The sequence below is a fragment of the Pteropus medius genome, unplaced genomic scaffold (genome assembly GCF_902729225.1).
Source record: "Pteropus medius unplaced genomic scaffold, Ma_sr-lr_union100, whole genome shotgun sequence".
Taxonomy (NCBI): Eukaryota; Metazoa; Chordata; class Mammalia; order Chiroptera; family Pteropodidae; genus Pteropus; species Pteropus medius.
The window spans coordinates 7,538,342-7,557,013 of record NW_024349801.1 but is presented as its reverse complement, the minus strand read 5'-3'; the positions used below and the strand labels follow the sequence as shown (position 1 = coordinate 7,557,013).

General features: G+C 39.4%; 1 protein-coding gene across 3 annotated transcripts in view; it reads left to right on the top strand.

Annotated features, from left to right (window-relative positions):
- The window catches only part of HSD17B2 (hydroxysteroid 17-beta dehydrogenase 2), a 50,052-nt gene that overhangs the window by 30,171 nt on the left and 1,209 nt on the right, over positions 1–18,672 (top strand). For 2 of the 3 annotated variants that reach the window (XM_039888808.1, XM_039888806.1), the window contains 2 exons: positions 1,219–1,404; positions 15,474–15,611. In XM_039888808.1, the coding sequence (XP_039744742.1) occupies positions 1,219–1,404; positions 15,474–15,611 (324 nt within the window). The remainder of the gene's footprint in view (positions 1–1,218; positions 1,405–15,473; positions 15,612–18,672) is intronic. The other variant, XM_039888807.1, reaches the window with a different exon arrangement.

Here is an 18,672-nt window from a genome sequence, read left to right as displayed (position 1 = left end):
AACTACTAATGCCTAGGTAAAAACTACTAATCCCTCTCTACCCTACCCCAGTATCAGCACTGAGCTGATTGAGAAGGGAAGGTTCGATGATGAAATGCCCAGTTGGAAGAATGCACAAAAGGCCGACCTGAGAATGAAACGGCACCAACTTTTTGGTGCTGAGCGCAGTTCTGTTGAGGGAAGTGCAGTGTTGCGCGCACTTCTCCTGCTCCCCTTCTTGTGCTCTCCTTCAGCTCCCCAGGGGACCGCATGGCTCCACACATAGCAGAGTACAATAGTGGCATTTAGCCACACATGCGCGATATAGTAAGCTGAATTATATTTGGATATTTTAGGCACAGGCGCCCTACTACACTAATGTAACATTCTAAATCTGGGGTTCTATTCCTAGCTGCAAGCCTGAGTCACAGCCAGATCTGGGACCCACCAGTTCTGGGACCCACACCCAGAGTTCCTGATCTAATTGAATATAGTTTGGGCATTAGGATTTTAAAAAGCTCTCCCCACCCCACCCAGTGATCTTAATGAACACTCAAGGTTGAAAACCACTATTTGTGGACAGTGGTTCTTCAAGTGTGGTGCAGGCCTGGGAACTTATTAGAAATGCATATTGTCAGGCCCCACTCAGGACATCCCAAATCAGACTCTCTGAAGGAGGGGCTAGCAATCTGTGTTTGAATAAGCCCTCCTGGTGATTCTGATCAAGGGGATCAGACTGGTTAGAGAAAATAATAGGGCTCTGGGACTCTGCAATCTTCTTAGTTCTTGGCACCTGCACTCTAGTTTTCCTGTTTCTCTGGACTAGGAAATCTAGCCTAAGGAAAAGAGAAAAGAGGCTCTTACATCATCCTGCATTGTCCTAGAGCTGTTATCCTGTCTCTACACACTCCTTGGAGGGAGAAACATGAAGTAGACTTATACTCTTCACCTTGCTGTGCCATCCCTTCCCCGACATAACAAATATCTAGCTGCCTGGATGTAGGAAAGGGCTTTGAGATAAAACACCTCCAAAAAATAACATTGTTTGATATTTCACAAATTTACTCCCCACACAGTCCCTCAGTGTAAGTGGTTGTAGGTATTCAATAAGACTTGAGATTTGAGAGTTTGAGTGATCTTCCTAGATCCTAAATCTCAAAGAGGCCCCTTTGACCCCAGAACTTGAAGTGTTAAAAATCGTCCTTCTCTTCAGTCTCACCCATTCCTTTCTATTCTCAGGACTGTGGGCTGTGGTCAACAATGCTGGGATCCTTGGTTTGCCCATTGATGGGGAGCTCATTCCCATGACTGACTACAAAAACTGCATGGCTGTGAATTTCTTTGGGGCTGTGGAAGTCACGAAGTCATTTTTGCCTCTTCTTAGGAAATCCAAGGGAAGGCTGGTGAACATCAGCAGCATGGCAGGTGAGTTGACCCTTCTCCGCAAGTTTATGTGGTGGACCATTGTGCAAGAGGAGGCTTGCTGAGTTCTTTGTGGGCTGAACAAGAAAGCAGGACATGTTCATGCAGGGCTGGGTCAAGGTCGGTCAAACTGTATGTTTACTGTTGATCTAAATACAATAAAACGTTTCTCTCCTTTTCAAATCTTTTCATGTATAAACTCTTCTAACTCATCTATTCATTATTGGGAGTTTGGAGTTGTGGCAAATCTTCACAAAGTGACTTCCACTGTACAAGCTTCCTAGTCTGGACAGGAAATCCCACATATGGTTAATGTCAACATTACAGCTAATCTGTTTTTAACTCTCCCTAAACTTGCCACAATCTTTTGTTCACTGTGAGATGAGTAGGTAAATGTCTTCACACTGTTGACACTGTCAGAACTCCATGTGTTTTTCATAAGATCATTCTTATCATTTTGCAATCTAAGGCAACTGGGTCAGGGCATGACATTTGATGATTTACCTCTCTCCACTTGAAAGAACAGAGTCAACAACTTGAATCAAGGGTTTAACAATCTTCCTTTCATAAGCAATGCCCATCTATGTGACATCACATACGTGTGATAAAAGATATCCTCTAGTGTTGTAGCCACCAGCCCCCAAAAGACACACGGATCACCAAGAATTAGTGAGTCATAGGAATCACACTCTTTATTCAGCCAGCTGGGTCTGCCAGGGGTACGCAGACCCCAAATTAAGCAGCCCTGAAATGTAGAGGTACAGGGTTTTTAAGCCCTAAATCCCATTCCTCATTCTGTCTTAAACACAAAGGTCTATTTTTCTCCTATTCACTACCTGTCAACCCACAGGTCGGTTGTGCAAGCGGGGGTACAGAAGCAGAAAGCTTATTGTTAGAATGTTATGTTCCCATGGGTGATAGCCTATGTTCCCATGGGCGATAGCCTATGTTCCCATGGGTGATAGCCAAGCAGTAATTTTCCAGCCAGCACACTAGGGGTGCTTGGAATACCCTGGGCAGAGTCAGCCTTGGTATGAACAGCCAGTTCCTGGGTATTAAGACCAGCCCACACAGTAGGTATTTTCAATGTGTGTGAGAATGGGGATTGGGGGGAGGATGGCAGCCAGGGAGGATGGGTAGAGGCACCATCAACCCAGGTGTATTACTTTACTATTGCTGCTTTGGCAAATAACCACAAATTTGGCAAATAACCACAAATTTAGTGCCTAAACAATAAAAATTTATCTTACAGTTCTTAAGATCAGAGGTCTCACTCGGCTAGAATCAAGGTATTAGGAGAGCTGCGTTCTTTCTGGAGTCTCTAAAAATCAGTTCCTTGACTTTTCTAGCTTCTGTAAACCACCTACAGTCCTTAGCTCATGGCACCTTCTTCCATCTTCCAAGCTCTCCTTGACTCTTATCCTCCTGCCTCACTCTTATAAGGATTGGGGTAGGGGAGAAACATTATTTCTTTAAATTATTCTGTAGGAGATGCATGAAAGAATCAATCAAATTATTAATACATTCTTCCCTCCCACATCTCTCATTCCTAAAGAAAGGAACAAGAAACAGAAAGAGAGAGACATCATGTAGCTATATAGTTAGAATCAGGTTTCAAACAGGAGAGAAGGCCAGTAAAGTGGAGCGGAGACAAATTGCCTAGGTTTTGATCCACCGACAATTGAGTGACCTAGGACAAAGTCCTGAACCTCTGGGTTGCAGCGTCCTCGTTAACCATGGGGATAATTGCTTCTTCTTAGGGATGTGGTGAGATGAGATGAAATGACACATGTTCAGCATCAGCCACATCTGATATGTAGTGAGTTAGAGACCTAAAAGCCATCTACCATGACATCTGGGGAAGAGGCTGGCTGTATTGTCCACTTGTGGGTTTTTTTTATCCTACCAGCTGCTGGCATCACCACCCAATTGTGACCACTCCTGCTGCTCCCTGTCACACACTAGCCCCTAACAGGTAACCACTTTTAGATTTGACCATATCTACTCTAGTAGAATTTTATCTCCTGTAATCATGTTTATCATCCCTCCCACATAAATAGAATAGCTCTTAAACTGAAATCCTGGCATGGCAGTTAGATAAATATTTAACTAAGGATCAGAGGAATTGGGAGGCAACTTTTTGATTGTAGAAAGGGCGACTGAAAAATGTTTGAGAGGTCTAAAAGCCTTTTCTGGACAGTTTTCCTCTTAAGAAATCAGAGAGTAAAATCTGTGTACAGTTGCAAGCTTGGCTTGAACAAGAATGGTTGAAAACAAACCTTATAAAACAACTCAGGACTCAGGGATTTTGAGCCAGTTGTGGTTTGAATACTGCTCTTCTATTACTAGCTGGACAATCTATGTCTATTTTATCACCTTACTTGTTTATGTGTCCACTTTATCATGTTAATGGTTGGGTGACCAAGCAACTGGGTCTAGGCAGTGTTTCACAATCTCAGCTATATAGATATTTGCGGGGAGGCTAACTTTTTCTGTGGAGCAGCTGTCTGATGCATTGTAAGATGTTTAGCAGCATCTATGTTCTTAACCCACTAAATATAAGTAGCATCAAGCACCAGGGGGACGAATCTTCAGACATTGCTACATGTTCACTTTGGCTAGAGGGTTTCATGCAAAATCATCTCTAGTTGAGAACCTCTGGTCTTGGTTTTAGATATAAATACATTATGCATTCTGAGTACGGGTACTAGTTAAAACAGATTAAAATTACTTTACAACAAAGTAAGTAGCCTTGGAGATTGTTACAAGTCTACAAATTAGAGGTATCCAGCAGAGTTCATGGTTTCAGGTTTGTGCCTGGTCTTAGTTTAAATAAGTTGACTGGGAGATCATTTCTGGACATTTTCTTGCTGAGCTGGCTGCCTGAAAGGAATCATCTGGCTAATCATTCAGCCAGCACCTCAGCTGTTCCATGATATAAAGAAGCCAAAGCTGAGAGTTCTTTCCCTGAAACTCTCACATAATAGCAAGGCTAGTGTTAAGGAAAAGGGAAGAGAGTAGAATAAGACCGAGGAAACTTCTTTGCGCTAAGTTGTATTAGATGCCGGAAGTCACTTAATTTGAAGGTCTGCAGGATGTGGGTATTGATTCCTTTTCTATGTCAAGGACCCTCGAGTCCAGATAAATCCAGCTAGTAAGCACTGGAGTCAGGGTTGGTAACCAACCTGGTGTGTCTGTTTTACTCTAAGTTCTGTGTTGTCCTCACTTTTCCAGACTATCAAACAAAGACATGTGAGGAAAACGGGGGACAAAAAACAGACTCTACTCTAGTGTGTTTAAATGAGTGGGGAGGTGTTAACAATTTAAGCCTGTCTCTTATACAAATGCTTCTCAAACACTGTATGATCACCTGGGATCTCTGTTAAAATGTAGATTTTGACTGAGTTGGTATGAGGGGAAACTGAAGAGTCTGCATTTCTATAACTAGTTCTTAAGTAGATACTACTCATCTCTGGACAGCTTTATCAAACTTCGGATGTTTTAGAATCACCAGGAGGGCTACTTAAAAAACAACTACAGGAAGTCAAAACTACAATGAGATAACATTTCACGCCCACTAAAACGGCTTAATCAAAAAACCTGAAAACAACACTTGATGGCAAAGGTGTGGAGAAATTGGAACTCTCCTGAATTGCTGGTAAGAATGTAAAATGGTGTAGCCTCTGAGGAAAACATTTGGTGGTTCCTCAATAAGTTAAACAGTTAATTGTGGCCCAGCAATCCCACCTCTAAGTATATATACAAGAGAACAGAAAATCGGTGTTCAAACAACTTGCACATGGATGTTTATAGTATCTTTATTCATAATAGCCAGAGGTGGAAATGACTCAAAGATCCATCAACTGGTGAATTGATAAAAATGTGGTCTATCCATACTGGAATAGTATTAATCCACAAATAGGAGTGAAGCACTGATACATGGTATAGAGTGGATGGACCTTGTAAAGATTATGGTAAGTGATGGAAGCCAAACACAAAAGGCCACATATTGGGCTCATTGATATGAAATGTCTAAATTAGGCATACTCATAGAGATAGGAAGCATATTAGGGGTTGAAAGGAGACGGTATGAGAAGTGATTGCTTAATGGGTATGGGATTTCCTTCTGGGGCACTGAAATTATTATGGAACTAGACAGTGGTGATGGTTGCACAACATTGTGAATGTACTAAATGCTACTGAATTGTATATCTTAAAATGATTAAATGGTGAATTTTATGTTATATGTATTTTACTTCAATAAGAAAAAATTCTGCATCCACCCCCAGAATTTCTGATTCAATTAGGTCTGGAGTGGAACCCGACGATTCATACTTCCAATGGATTCCCAACTGCTGCTATAGTTCTCAATCACGCTTTGAGTAACAAGGTCCCATATTTTGATACTCAATACTTTGTCCCATTCCCAGAGATTATTGGATTACAAAAGAATCATCAGATGCAATTAGTCTCAAATTTCTGCTGGTCATGTCTAAAGATGAACAAACCTGTATACTCAAAGCTATGAAAGGCCCAAACTCAAAATGTCAGAATTTGAAGGAAGGAAAAGTTTATTGATTGGGAAGGAGCCAACCAAGAAGATGGGTGACCTAATTCTTAAATCCATCCTAACAAAGTATAGAGTTCAGTCTTCTTTTACGTCAAGAGGAGGGGCTGTTTTCGTAAAGCTCAAGCTGCAAGCAGAATTCCTCTAATGATTAGCATGTCTATATGCAAGACAAAGCAAGCGCTATTAGCCTGAAGACCATGGAACAACACAGGCTTGAACAAGAGGGAGTCAGAGAGACAAAGCATTTCACTGTTATGATTCTCCCCTTTTTTGTTAATTCCTCAATCTTGGGGACATAGGGCAATTGGGTTCAGGTGCAGTTAAGAGGCGGGCATTCTGGGTGTTCAATTTACAAGCAGAGAGAGCAATGGTAGATGTAGCAGCAGGCCAGGACACCTGTATCCTAATATGAGACAAAAATAAAAGAGTAACTTTTGTTATTATGTCTCCCAGGGCCTAAAGCATGATGAGTTTGGCTACTGCACAAACACTTCTTTGTTCACCTAATCTGTAATCTAAAGCAATACTTTTGTCTAAGGACACACGTGCTAAGGACTCTAAGTGTTGAAGTCTTAGAGCTTGAGCAGAATGGGCTAAATGGCCGACTTTATGGTTAAATTCCATAACATCAGTATTTGATAAGATTTATGAAAATAAAAAAAAGAAGGTTAATGATCAGAGCAAATTATAAACCAGTTGCTGAGTCTGGAAAGCTGTCTCAAGTTCATATCATATCATCTAGCTGCAGTTTGTAATAGCAAGGCTCAGGGAAAAAGTTTCAGTTCTCAACAATTCCAAGGCAAAAGATGGGAGAAAATGGAATATTAGATTGGAGGGTTATAGCCAAATATTTAAGAAAACCGTAAGAATTCAGGATCCAGTTGTTTACAGGTGAAAAATAAAACTTTAAAGATAGTCAACTGAACTAGAATCTAACATCCACAACTGTGTATTTTAGTTTCTATAGAAACATAATTTTTCTCTCTAAAATCACCCTTGTTTTTATCAAAAATAGCCAAATTAAGACTATTTTATCTACTGCATAAGTCCAGTTTCAATCAATTTGGTCCGATTATTTGCATAAATACAATAAGAATAGCAATTGATCATATCCATATTAAACTTAATTAGCCTCTCAAGGCTAAGAAGCCAAGCCACATCCTTGTCATCAGACTTTGCCTGCAATACTTACAGATTTGAATGAATTCCTCAGGTTCTGAGGTCCCTCAAAATGTCTTGAGGTTCTGTTTTCGTATCGCCCAGAAAAGCAACCAGGAAAGACTACTGTGAATCATGTAAGCAGGGTACCAAGCTGTTTTTCAAGGAGCTTTTATTGCCTTGCAAAGTCAGTCTTAAGTCCTGAAAGATTTCTGGTCACATCCGAGTCTATGCATGTCTCTCTCAAACATGACATTCCACGTTTTCCATGACTTAGTAATAAAAACAAGTTTCCAATTGTATCCTGTTATAAAGAGAACAGATTCTTACTAAATTTATGCAGACAACCATATTGCCATGAAAAAAATAATACTCATTCAGAGTCTTCAATTTTGGAGGAATCAGGTAGAGAGAAAAATATAAATGTTTTAATACTGCTTACAAAGGTATAATTTACCAAATTGCTCTAAGTCATAGGTAATCAATGAAAAACAAGTTTTCTTATATCTGGAAAACAAAGATTTTTAAAAAACAGCAATATTTCAAATAAAAAGTTATTAAAAAATTAATTATTCCTAGTTTATTCAGTCCCATGTAATTAATTCTCGTTTATCCTGATCATTTGCCAGTATTTTATGAATCCAGTTATTCCTTAGGGTTCTATAAATCTTCATCCAGTTTAAAGGTATGATCTGAAAATTTATTCTCAGAAACATGTATTTTAGAATAAGTCAGAGTCCTCTCTATGGATCATTCTTAAGATTAAACATATTTGCAAAAGCATCAGAGTAAAACAATGACTGTTCGTAAATGTCAAAACGAACAAACAAATTTTAAAAACCCTTAAAATGACATGGTTATTGATCCAATTATAAATCAATTAACAAAGGAATTTACTTTTCTCTGTAACATAACATTTTAAGATACCAAATGAAAATATTACATTAGGACATTGTAGACTCTTGGAGGTTATGATCTCTAGAACATTCATTTAGTAATGAGAATATATGCATATAAATGCAACATAATTGTATCTTTATTTGAAAAAACTTCTCATGTGATTTTTAACCCACCAAAAATAAGCCAAATTAGTTTAATATTTCTCTCTTGCAAGGAGAGAAAACAAATCTTTCAAGGTGTTCCAGGGGCCCATTGGAACAACCCAAAGCCATTTCCAGGTTAAGAAAAAAAACTCCTTTTAATATTTGAACCCTGGGAAGGCTGTCAAACATACTTGACCAAAAAGATCATATATCATTACGAAACAATATCAAATTATTTATTTACCCATAATGAGAAAAGAAAATTTCAAACACTGAAGCTTACATAATTATTAGAAAAACTTAGTTCTTACTATTGAAGACACTTAGTTTTCCTAAGAAGCCAAGAACTTGATTAAGACAACATGAAACACAGAAAATCATTTTGATAAAGCACAGAATCTTTGTTTTCTAGGCAGAAAACTTTTTCATAATATCTGTAGCAGATGAATAGTCCAAGAAACTGTTTCCTTATTAGCAGAGAGAGAAAATCTAACCCTGATTTTGCATCAGCTTACTTTTAATATTTAATTTCACTTGATTAAATTTATTTTAATCTTAATAAGCTTGACCACACATAAAACTTCCTTCTTCAGGGTTCTTATTTGGTAATGACTTAGCCATTCAATGAATATCCCATTTAATTTAGCTAACAAAACTTTAAAGTTCCAAGTTATCGAAGAGATTTTAAAACCCATTTAAGTCTAAACACAACTTTTTATCTTACTTACATTTAACTTACTTGCTCCTAACAGTTGTTTAGATTACTCATGAAAGTTTTATCATACCAAGTTATTTTTCTTGATGAAATTTTGCAACAGAAATAACATGACCCATTTAACCAAACCAAACTCAAAACCAGTTTTATAGTAAATATTTTCCTACATCACACAATTCCAAAAAGCATTTGGGTTAGTTTCTGTTATATTTGTGAGAATTCTTATATAAGCACTCGTTTAAGACAATTTAACATTACAAATTAGCAATACCATTCAGTGGTAAAAATATGCCATATATAAAACTTACATAGACATACATAAAAATACAAGATAAACATTGACAGAGATCTCATAGCTTTCATTTTAAAATGCTAGCTTTTATGTCTCAGGTACAAGGCAAAACTCAGAAGTATTTTGCTCAGATGACCACAGCTTTGCATGCTTTGATAAGAATTCCTTTAAAGCAGCTTTAAAATTAACTTTTAATCAAAGAGTGCATTCCATTGTCTATGAGAAGCCAGTGAGGTGCCCTGTAAGGTGGATTTTTTGACAAACACAAAAAACAGAAGTAAGTGTCCAAAATAAAACTGAAAAGCTTAGAGAGTAAAAAGAGCAGCTTCAGATCTCCTGAATTTAAAGTGGCAAATTTTCCTAGAGGAAGATGGTGCCAGGAATGGAGTCTGAGCACAAGATGGTGGCTGCCACATGTCTGGAGGATGAGGGATTAGAGAAAACTCAGATCGACACACAAATGACACACAAGACAATAAATGGAGTACTCTCCTAAAAAAGACTCAGATACACTAGGCAAGTTACAATTTCAAATTTAAAAAGCCAAACAAGTGCAACTGAAACAGTTTACAAATCAGGTACAAGTCCTAAAACCAGTCCCCTCTCCAACAGAGTACCCTAACAAATGTAAAACAAATTGGCTTATCCCATGGGAAAAGTCCAAATGGAGGGGAAGAGAGTTTCTGGTTGTACATGGGAGGGCGACTCATCCTACTTCCAAACTGAGCTCGTAGGCTCACAGAGAGAGACAACAAACAAATGGGCACAGTCCGACAATCCTGCCTATTCTCAGACGGAGGTCCCAAGAGTGCAGATGGCTTTGCCCCAGAGACAAAGTGCACATAGAGAAGGATTCCCAGCTGCTCACACCAGAGCAACTTACCCCACAAGCAAAACAGACGGTAGACTGAAGTCAAAGATTTCTCCTTCTTCCACATGATCCTTGTACCAAGGACAGCCAGAGCCTGCTAAAGAAAGTCCCTCCAGATCTTTCGTGGCAAAACAGTGTTGGCAGCTGCTTCCGACTCACAGAGGGGAACCCTAGCCTGGGCCAGTCTGCCATGGGCACTACCTCCTGGCTGGCTAGCCAAATCGTTATCAGTCCAAATTTCATGTGCCCGATTCTTTGAAAGGCCCAAACTCAAAATGTCAGAGTTTGGAGGAAAGAAAGGCTTATTGATTGAGAGGGAGCCAACCAAGAAGATGGGCGACCTAATTCTTAAATCCATCTTAAGAAAATATAGAGTTTAGGCTTTTTTTTTAATGTCAAGAGGAGGGACTGTTTTTGTAAAGCTCAAGCTGCAAGCAGAATTTTTCTAATGATTAGCATGTCTATATGCAAGACAAAGCAAGCGCTATTAGCCTGAAGACCATGGAACAACACAGGCTTAAACAAGATGGAGTCAGAGAGACTGAGCATTTTGCTTTGTTATACTACTTCTCTGGGCATGTGGTTGGTCTGTGTGCTTCAGCTTGGAAACGTGCAATAAAGGAATGGACTTTGTTACCTGAGTTTGTTACCGGAGAGTGGGGTCCTCTCCTGGCACATTATCCAGGTTCTTGATATCTCAAACAAAGAATTGAGCAAGACAAGTTGACTCCAGATGACCTTGGAGGAGACTGAAACTAGCTGGGAATCCTCATTACATCCTCTTGAGACAAGCTCATTCAGGACAAGGCTTGTGAAGGTATTAGAGAACGAGAAAGCTGCTGTGGGTATGGTACCCTGATACCCCTATATAAAAGTGTTTTGCATCTAATTCCAATGTAGGGAGGGGGCGGTTCCCTCACACCAACAAACAAAGCTCAGAAACTAGCAGGGCATCTTACAATTCATCTCAATTCTGATATCTACTTGGAAATAGCATCGGATCTCACAGGTTAAGGGCTCAGTCCTACAAGACTATTCCACCACCCCCACTTCAGATGCTAGTTGCTAGTTGCAAGCCCAGGTTATCTACCACCTGTCTATTTTTGGTAATAGATCTCAAATCACCAGCCTCTCTCCCCTCCCAGGAGGTTGGAGGGAGAAAGGATTGAAAGCTTCAACCCTCTAATCACATGGTTGACTCCCTAGCTACCAGCCCCCATCCTACAGTAAATTCTGAGTCACCTCATTGACATAACAAAAGACACCTTTGTTGCTCTCAGCACTTAGGAAATTCCAAGTTTTAGGAGCTCTGCGCCAGAACCGGGAAAAAGACAGAATATATATTTATTATAAATCAAAATATCACACCCTACTTATACACCTATAGAGCCTCAAGATGAAAAGTTGCACTATATCTGCCCCCTGCTGTGTTAACAGTGTATTCACTTAGAGAACACTTCCGTAATTCCTATGTTAGCTTTATATTAGGAAAAAGAAAGATTTCCAAGTAGGTGTTGATCTTTGAGACTAGAAGTTTTTGAGGGCTTGTGTTACCTTAAAGGACATCAAGAACATTTGGCTGGTAGAACCTTAGGAAATGTTTCTAACTTATTTCTTATGCCACACCAAGAGAGTCAGGCAAAGACCAAGTCTGAGCTCACTGCAGGGGTCAGGGTGAGGAGGAGAGGCAGAGAAGGGTGGGGGTAGGGTAGAGGGTCTCCACCATTTTTCCGTAAGCTCCAAAATTGTAATTTCAAGTCTCCCTCAGTTTTAGCCATGACCAACAGTATACCATAACATCAAAAGAAAGACAGTGACCACCAGAGTGATCAACAACATGAATGCTGAGCGTATTCACTTGCCAGCGCACAGTCACCGAGTAGCTCTCCAGATAGAAAAGCTGGGTGGGGGACTCTGGTATCTTCTAGATGCTACATTCATGGTAATTACGCTAAGTAAGGATAGACAATTTGTAGTCAGGAATGGTGGAAAGAGTCTAGAGGTCTGTACGTGGTTGGTTAAAACAAGTCCTATTGTTGACTGGGTATTCTGTTAAGTCATCTACTAACAACAGGTGACCTCAAGTTCTGAATTGTTTATCAACGATAGATACTTATTTAGGGGAGACCAAGAATTCAGTTTTAATATCTCCTAAGCAAGTACTGCTCTAATGTAATGGTTTAAGGTTTAGTATTCAAAAGAATTGGATTGATTTTCAATGTAGATTCTGATCCAGTAGGTCTAGGGTAGGTCCTAGTAATCCACATAATAAACAATTATTATGGGAGATCCTGAACAGGTGCACTTATTATTTTAAGAAACATGGAACATGTGGATCCCTTTGGAGTATTGAGATATTATTGTAAAAACCTTGAGAAGCACTAATAATAAGAAGCTCTTATATGAAGTTTACTTTGTGCCAGGTACTATTCTAATATATTAATCCTTTAAACTTTCACAACAACCCTATGATGCATGTATTATCATTATTCCTAATTTAAAGATTAAAAACAAAAGCACATGAACATGAAATGATTTTCCTATTTTTAATTTATTTTACTCATCAATCGCAGAGCTAAGACTTGAATATAGGCAGTGCTGGCTTCAGAATTAGCTGTTAACACCTGGCCCTTGTTAACCTGCCTCCTAGCTCGCCAGCTCACCACATCTGTTAAAACTGTGAAGTGAGAACGATATAACCCCACAAACTGGGTTGCAACTTTGAACAAGTTGCTATGACTTCTTTGGCCTTTCTCACCAGTGAAAGGAAAGAGTTGCATTTGCAACTTTAAGATTTTGTAAAACTAAAAATCACTTAAATAAGAATCAGCTGGTCATCTGCGGAAGAGCTTAAAAGTTTGATGTGAGATGCTATATTTATATTTCATCAACTAAATCTCAGGACTGTTTCTTTTAAGTGACAGGTAAACCTCCAACTAGGTTAAACAAAAAAAGGAAAAAGGAATTTATTAGTTTACCAACTGTCTGGAACCAAGTTTTAAGACATTATTGCAACCCTCCCCCATCTCCACTTTCCGGTTCCCTCCTCAGCCGGCACCTCCCACTCTCTGCTCTCTCTTTGCTGCTCTGTTTTCCTTTGCTGACCTTCTCCTGTGTGGTAGCAAAAGTGGCCCCTGGTGGTTCTGTCAGGACTCCTTCCCACTACTATATCAGGACTCTGGCTCAATTCAGGTCACATGCACAGCACCAACCCAATCTCCATCCCCAGGGGATGAGGTATTGTAATTGGCCAGTCTGCCTCTCTTAACAAGGACAGAACCGTTCACTGACAGCCTTCCTATAAAAACAGGGAGGTAAGAATCAGTACAGGCATACCTAGTTTTATAGTGCTTTGCTTTATTGTGCTTCACAAATGTGGTTTTTTTTTCTCTCACAAGTTGAAAGCAAGGCCTTTTCCAGCAAAAAGATTACAACCCATTTTATTGCTGATATTATGGGAACCAAACCCATAATATCTCTGAGGTGTGCCTGTATTTCTCAAAAGGAAATGATGTAAGCCAGACCAAAGATTTAATAATAATGTAAGAAAAATGATGATAATTGACATTAACTATTTCAGATATCTCTAGTTCAACACCTATGCTCTTCCCCACCTGACCCACCCAATTTTATTGTGATATAATTGACATATAACGTTGTATTAGTTTAAGGTGTACAACATATATATTATGAAATGATTACAACATTAGGTTAGTTAACATGCATTACTTCATGTAGTTACAAATTCTTTTTTCTTGTGATGAGAATTTTTAAGACTTGCTCTCCTAGCAACTCTCAAATATACTATATAGTATTAACTATAGTCACTGTGCAATACAGCAGGTCTGGGAATAATGTTTTGTTCAATATAGTTTCGTTAAAATGTTAATGAGATGCCATAGGAACTTATCTATTGTTTATATTAATTAGCCTCTGGTAAAATTGGTTTTGTTATATGTGGTTTCCTTAAAGTTGCAGACCTATCGATGATTTAAGTGAGGAGTTACTGTATATTACACTTCCAGAATTTATTTATGTTATAACTGGAAGTTTATACCCTTTGACTACCTTCACCCATTTCACTGACCACCCCCGCCCTCACCCACCACCTCTGGTAACCACCAATCTATTCTCTGTATCTGTGAGTTTGGTTTTTTAGATTCCACATACAAGTGAGATCACATGGTATTTGTCTTTCTCTGTTTGACTTATTTCACTTTATGTAATTCCCTCGAGACCCTCAAAGTCCATTTGTGTTGTTGAAAATAGTATGATTTCCTTGTTGTTTTTTTTTTGTGGCTAAATAATATTCCTTTGCACATATTATACCACATTTTCTTTCTCTATTAATCTGTTGAGAAACACTTCAGTTGTTTCCATGTCTTGGCTATTGTAAATAATGTTACAATGAACGTGGGAGTGCAGATACTTTGTTCTTTTTTAAAATTGAAAATTTTATTAAGATCATTGTAGATTTACTAAAGTAGTAAGAAAGAGTAGGTGAGATCTTCTGTCTGAAGGCTCTAAGGGAGAACACCTTCTTGATCTTTCAGCTTCTGGTGGCTCTAGGCATTCCTTGGCTTGTGGCAGCATCATTTCATTCTCTGCCTCCGTCTCTACATGGTCTTTCCCCCTGTTTCTCTGTGTTTCTTCTGCTTTATCATCTCTTACAAGGACACTCATCACTGGGTTTAGGGCATAGCTCATCTTAAGATCTGTACCTTAATTACATCTGCAACGAGGCATTTATTCCATATAAGGTTACTTCACTTTATTCGACTTATTTCACTTTATTGGCTTCCTTTGCTTCTGCCTTTCATAGCTCCTCCCTCATAGCTGGTCCATTGATAGATCCTGTTTAAGGCTCAATCTCACTTAGCTTCTAAACTAAATGTGATTTAGGTAGGATAAAGAACATCTTCCCCCACCCAACCTTAGCTAGCCCTCCTAGAATAAGTCCTTTCTCATGATTCCCATGGGGTGTGTAACTCCTTGTTGCAGCAAGCATTAAAACGAATTTGTTCAACTACAGGTGTTGTAATGGGCTGAACAGTGTCTTCCTCCTGCCCCACCCAAAGATATGTCTACCCAGAACCTCAGAATGTAGTTGGCCGAACAGAAAAGTCAGAGGCTGGGGCAGGTGCTCTTTATGCCACCTAAATCACATTTAGCTTAGAAGCTGGGAGAGATTGAACCATACACTTGGTTTGTCACTGGACTATCTGTGATAAAGCAGCCATGAAGGCAGAAACAAAGGAAGCCAGACAAATAATTGTGACCAAGAATATGCACAGAAGGCCCCTCTCTGCCTTAGTCACCACTCATACCAATTCTTGGCATGCGGTGGGTGCTTTTTAAATACTTAGTGGATGAACAACTAAAAATATCAGACCTGATTTTTTTTTCTCCCATTATTTTAATAGGAAGTGTCCCAATGGTAAAGTTGGCAGCCTATGGCTCATCCAAGGCGGCTCTGAGCATGTTTTCAGCAGTTATGAGACAAGAACTTGCAGAATGGGGAATTAAAGTCTCTGTCATCCAGCCTGGAGGCTTCAAAACAAGTAGGTATCTAAGCCTAAGAGACTTGCAATGTTTGTCCTAGAAGGAATGTTAAAAGTCCTTCGTTCTGCTTGAACTGAACCTCTCAGAGGTCACCCAAGGAGGGGCTGAGATGACTGGGTCTCTTTTAAGAATAGAGGGGCAAGGGCCAGGTTCTTCAATTGTTGGTTGCTCACCTGCATCCTTCCACAAAGTACTTAAGTTTAATGTCATATATTTTTCAAACACTACCTCCTCCCCTTTGAAGAATATGACCTACCTCCCTTCTACCTCTGAAGAGATGGCCATCCCCTCCTCTCCCATCCCTGAATTTCTGAACTTTGGGCAGATGTAGACTCACCTCTATGGCTCAGTCCTTGGTTCTAGACCATCAATCAATTAATTGTGATTTTAGTGAAGATGTAAAAGAGCCTGTCTAATAAAAGGCCACATATTAAGAAGGATTTTTAACACACTAAAGAACAAACCCTAGAGGTTTGAATGTTAACCAGGAGGAACAAGATTGGGTGAAAGGCCTATTCTATGAGGGTAATAGAAAAAGACCTGGGCCACTCGAGTTGAGAGGCTAGACTATGGCAATAAGAATGGATAGAGGGAAGATGAAGTCTTGAGAAAGGTTACGACCTTAGGGACTCCCTGGGCAGGGAAGAGAATTGAGTGAGTCAAAGATAAGGCCAAATGTGACAGACTGAGAGACTGGGATGGAAGACACAGAGAGAAGAAAGCTGACTAACAGCTAGTATAAGGGGGAAAATGATAAATTTGATTTTGAACTTGGCAGGAGGATTGAGGGTTTGGTGACACAGCCAAAGAAAACTTCCAACACAGAGATGTGACTCCATTTGGACCAGAGAGCAACCCTGTAGTTACAGTTTCAAGAATTCACCAAAATTGTTATAGCTAACATTTCGGGGGAGCTACTCTTCTCAGACACTAGCTACCTTCCATATATTCTTTTCTGATGTTGTTGATCTTATTTATTTTTTTAATTGAGAAATATATCATATATACACATAGTTTAATAACATAAAAACTCGTGTATTTAACATCCAGGTAAAAAAAATAAAACATCTCTAGCGCCCAGAAACCTTCATATGGTCCTCTTCAGTCATAGCTCTCTCCTATCTTCAACATGTGACTACTCTCTTACTTTTTGTAATAATCACTTATTTGCTATTCTTTACTGTGTTACATTCATACATGTATCCCCAAACAATAGAGTTTGGCTATACTGATTTTTGACATGTTTGCATTCTTTTTCATCTGTTTTCTTTCACTGAACATTATGTTTCCACAATTCATCTATATTGTGTATGGCTGTGGTTCATTCTTTTTCATTGCTGTATAGTATTCTGTGAATATGCCACGATTTTTCTACAGTTATTTGGGTTATTTGGGTCACTTTTGGACAACTATGAAGAATTCAGCTATGAACTTTCTGGCACACGTATATGTACATAATTTTTCCTACGACACATATCCAGGAGTGGAATGACTGGATCATAGAGTTAGTTATCTTCAACTTTACCGAATAATACCAAACCATTTTCTAAAATATTGTTCCAACTTATACTCCCAACCTTTTCATATGTGTCTTAATTGGTATAATTTACCAGGTGAGGACGTTGAGGTGTGGTGGGTAATATATACCCCAGTTTGGGTATTTGGCACACTGTGATGGTGGGAAATTTGAAACTAGATCCCTAGATTCAGTGTCCAGATTCTTTCTTTTATATCACACTGCCCTAAGCTTCAAGCTGATATTCGATGGCCAATCTGAAGGCAAGAGGCTAGACAATGGAGGGCTAAGGACTCAAATTTGGAGAATGATGCCTGAATGGGGAGCAAAAGGAAACTTCAGAGACATAAAGAGCTTCTGAAGACTTTCAAGGAGTCATACCAGATTTTGTAGTGCCCTGCAATAAGAATAGCTAAAACATATTGCATGCTTAGCAGGTTTTAAGCACTTTACATGCACAATCTCACTTGATCCTTACCTATAAGGTAGGCGTTGTAATTCCATTTTGTAGAGAGAAAACTGAGGCTTAGAGAAGTTAAGGAATTTCCCAAGCCACGGGGCTGGTATGAAGCAATACGAGACAGAAATGGGATTTGGATGCAGGTAGTCTTAACAATTTCATTGTGTGTAGCCCCAGAGAAGCAGGGGATTGGTGCGTGCGTGCGTGTGTGTGTGTGTGTGTGTGTGTGCACGCACACATATGTGTGTGTGTGTGAGTGGCATATGAAGAGCTGGTGGCTTGTCCCCAATAAGGAGCTTTAGAGACTCTAGACAGGATACCCACAAAGAGTGGTTAGAAAGTCCATGAGGTGTTTAAAGAGGAGGTGGAGAGGGAAAGGAATCCTCCAGCCGGTGAAAGCAGAGACTAGGGGAGAGGTAGTTGGAGGAACAATAGTTCATACAAACCTGTTTTTCATGACCCAGAAGCCTCCAGAGTAATTGCCAGGGTAATCATTTCTTTAAATATGATTTGTGCCTTCATGAAAAGAAATCAACAATTGAAACTCCATTTGCATTCCCATGAGTATAATTGGATTTCTCTGGCTTACATTTCACAGCAAGGATCCCCTGCAGTCCTGATTCAGGAGAATCACCCAAGCTCACAAACAAAGGCAATCCTCACAGCAATCTCCCAGCTATCACATACTTTGCAGGAGGGAGCATGGGTTGCTGCAATCTTCCTGGAATGTAGCAGTAGCTAATAAAATTCAAAATGAGTGTGCCTTTTGACCAGGTAGCAGCATTTTGGGGGCATAAGTAAATGCCGAAATACAACAGGATAAATTGTGTAAGGTGATTTATGGCAGAGCCACCTAAAATGGTGAAACCTAATAACTGTGGGGAAGTCCTTTGATAGATGAGTGGTTGACTAAAAGCCGTTCAGTGGAAAATTCTGCTACTCTGGTTTAAATCTGTAGCTATGGACCAGGTGGCCGGTTTGTGATTTGTTACTAAACAAAAACAAACAAACAAACAAACAAACAAATAAGAAAGCAAATTCCTGGAAAATGTGTATAGTATGATCCTTTTTGTTTTTTGTTTGT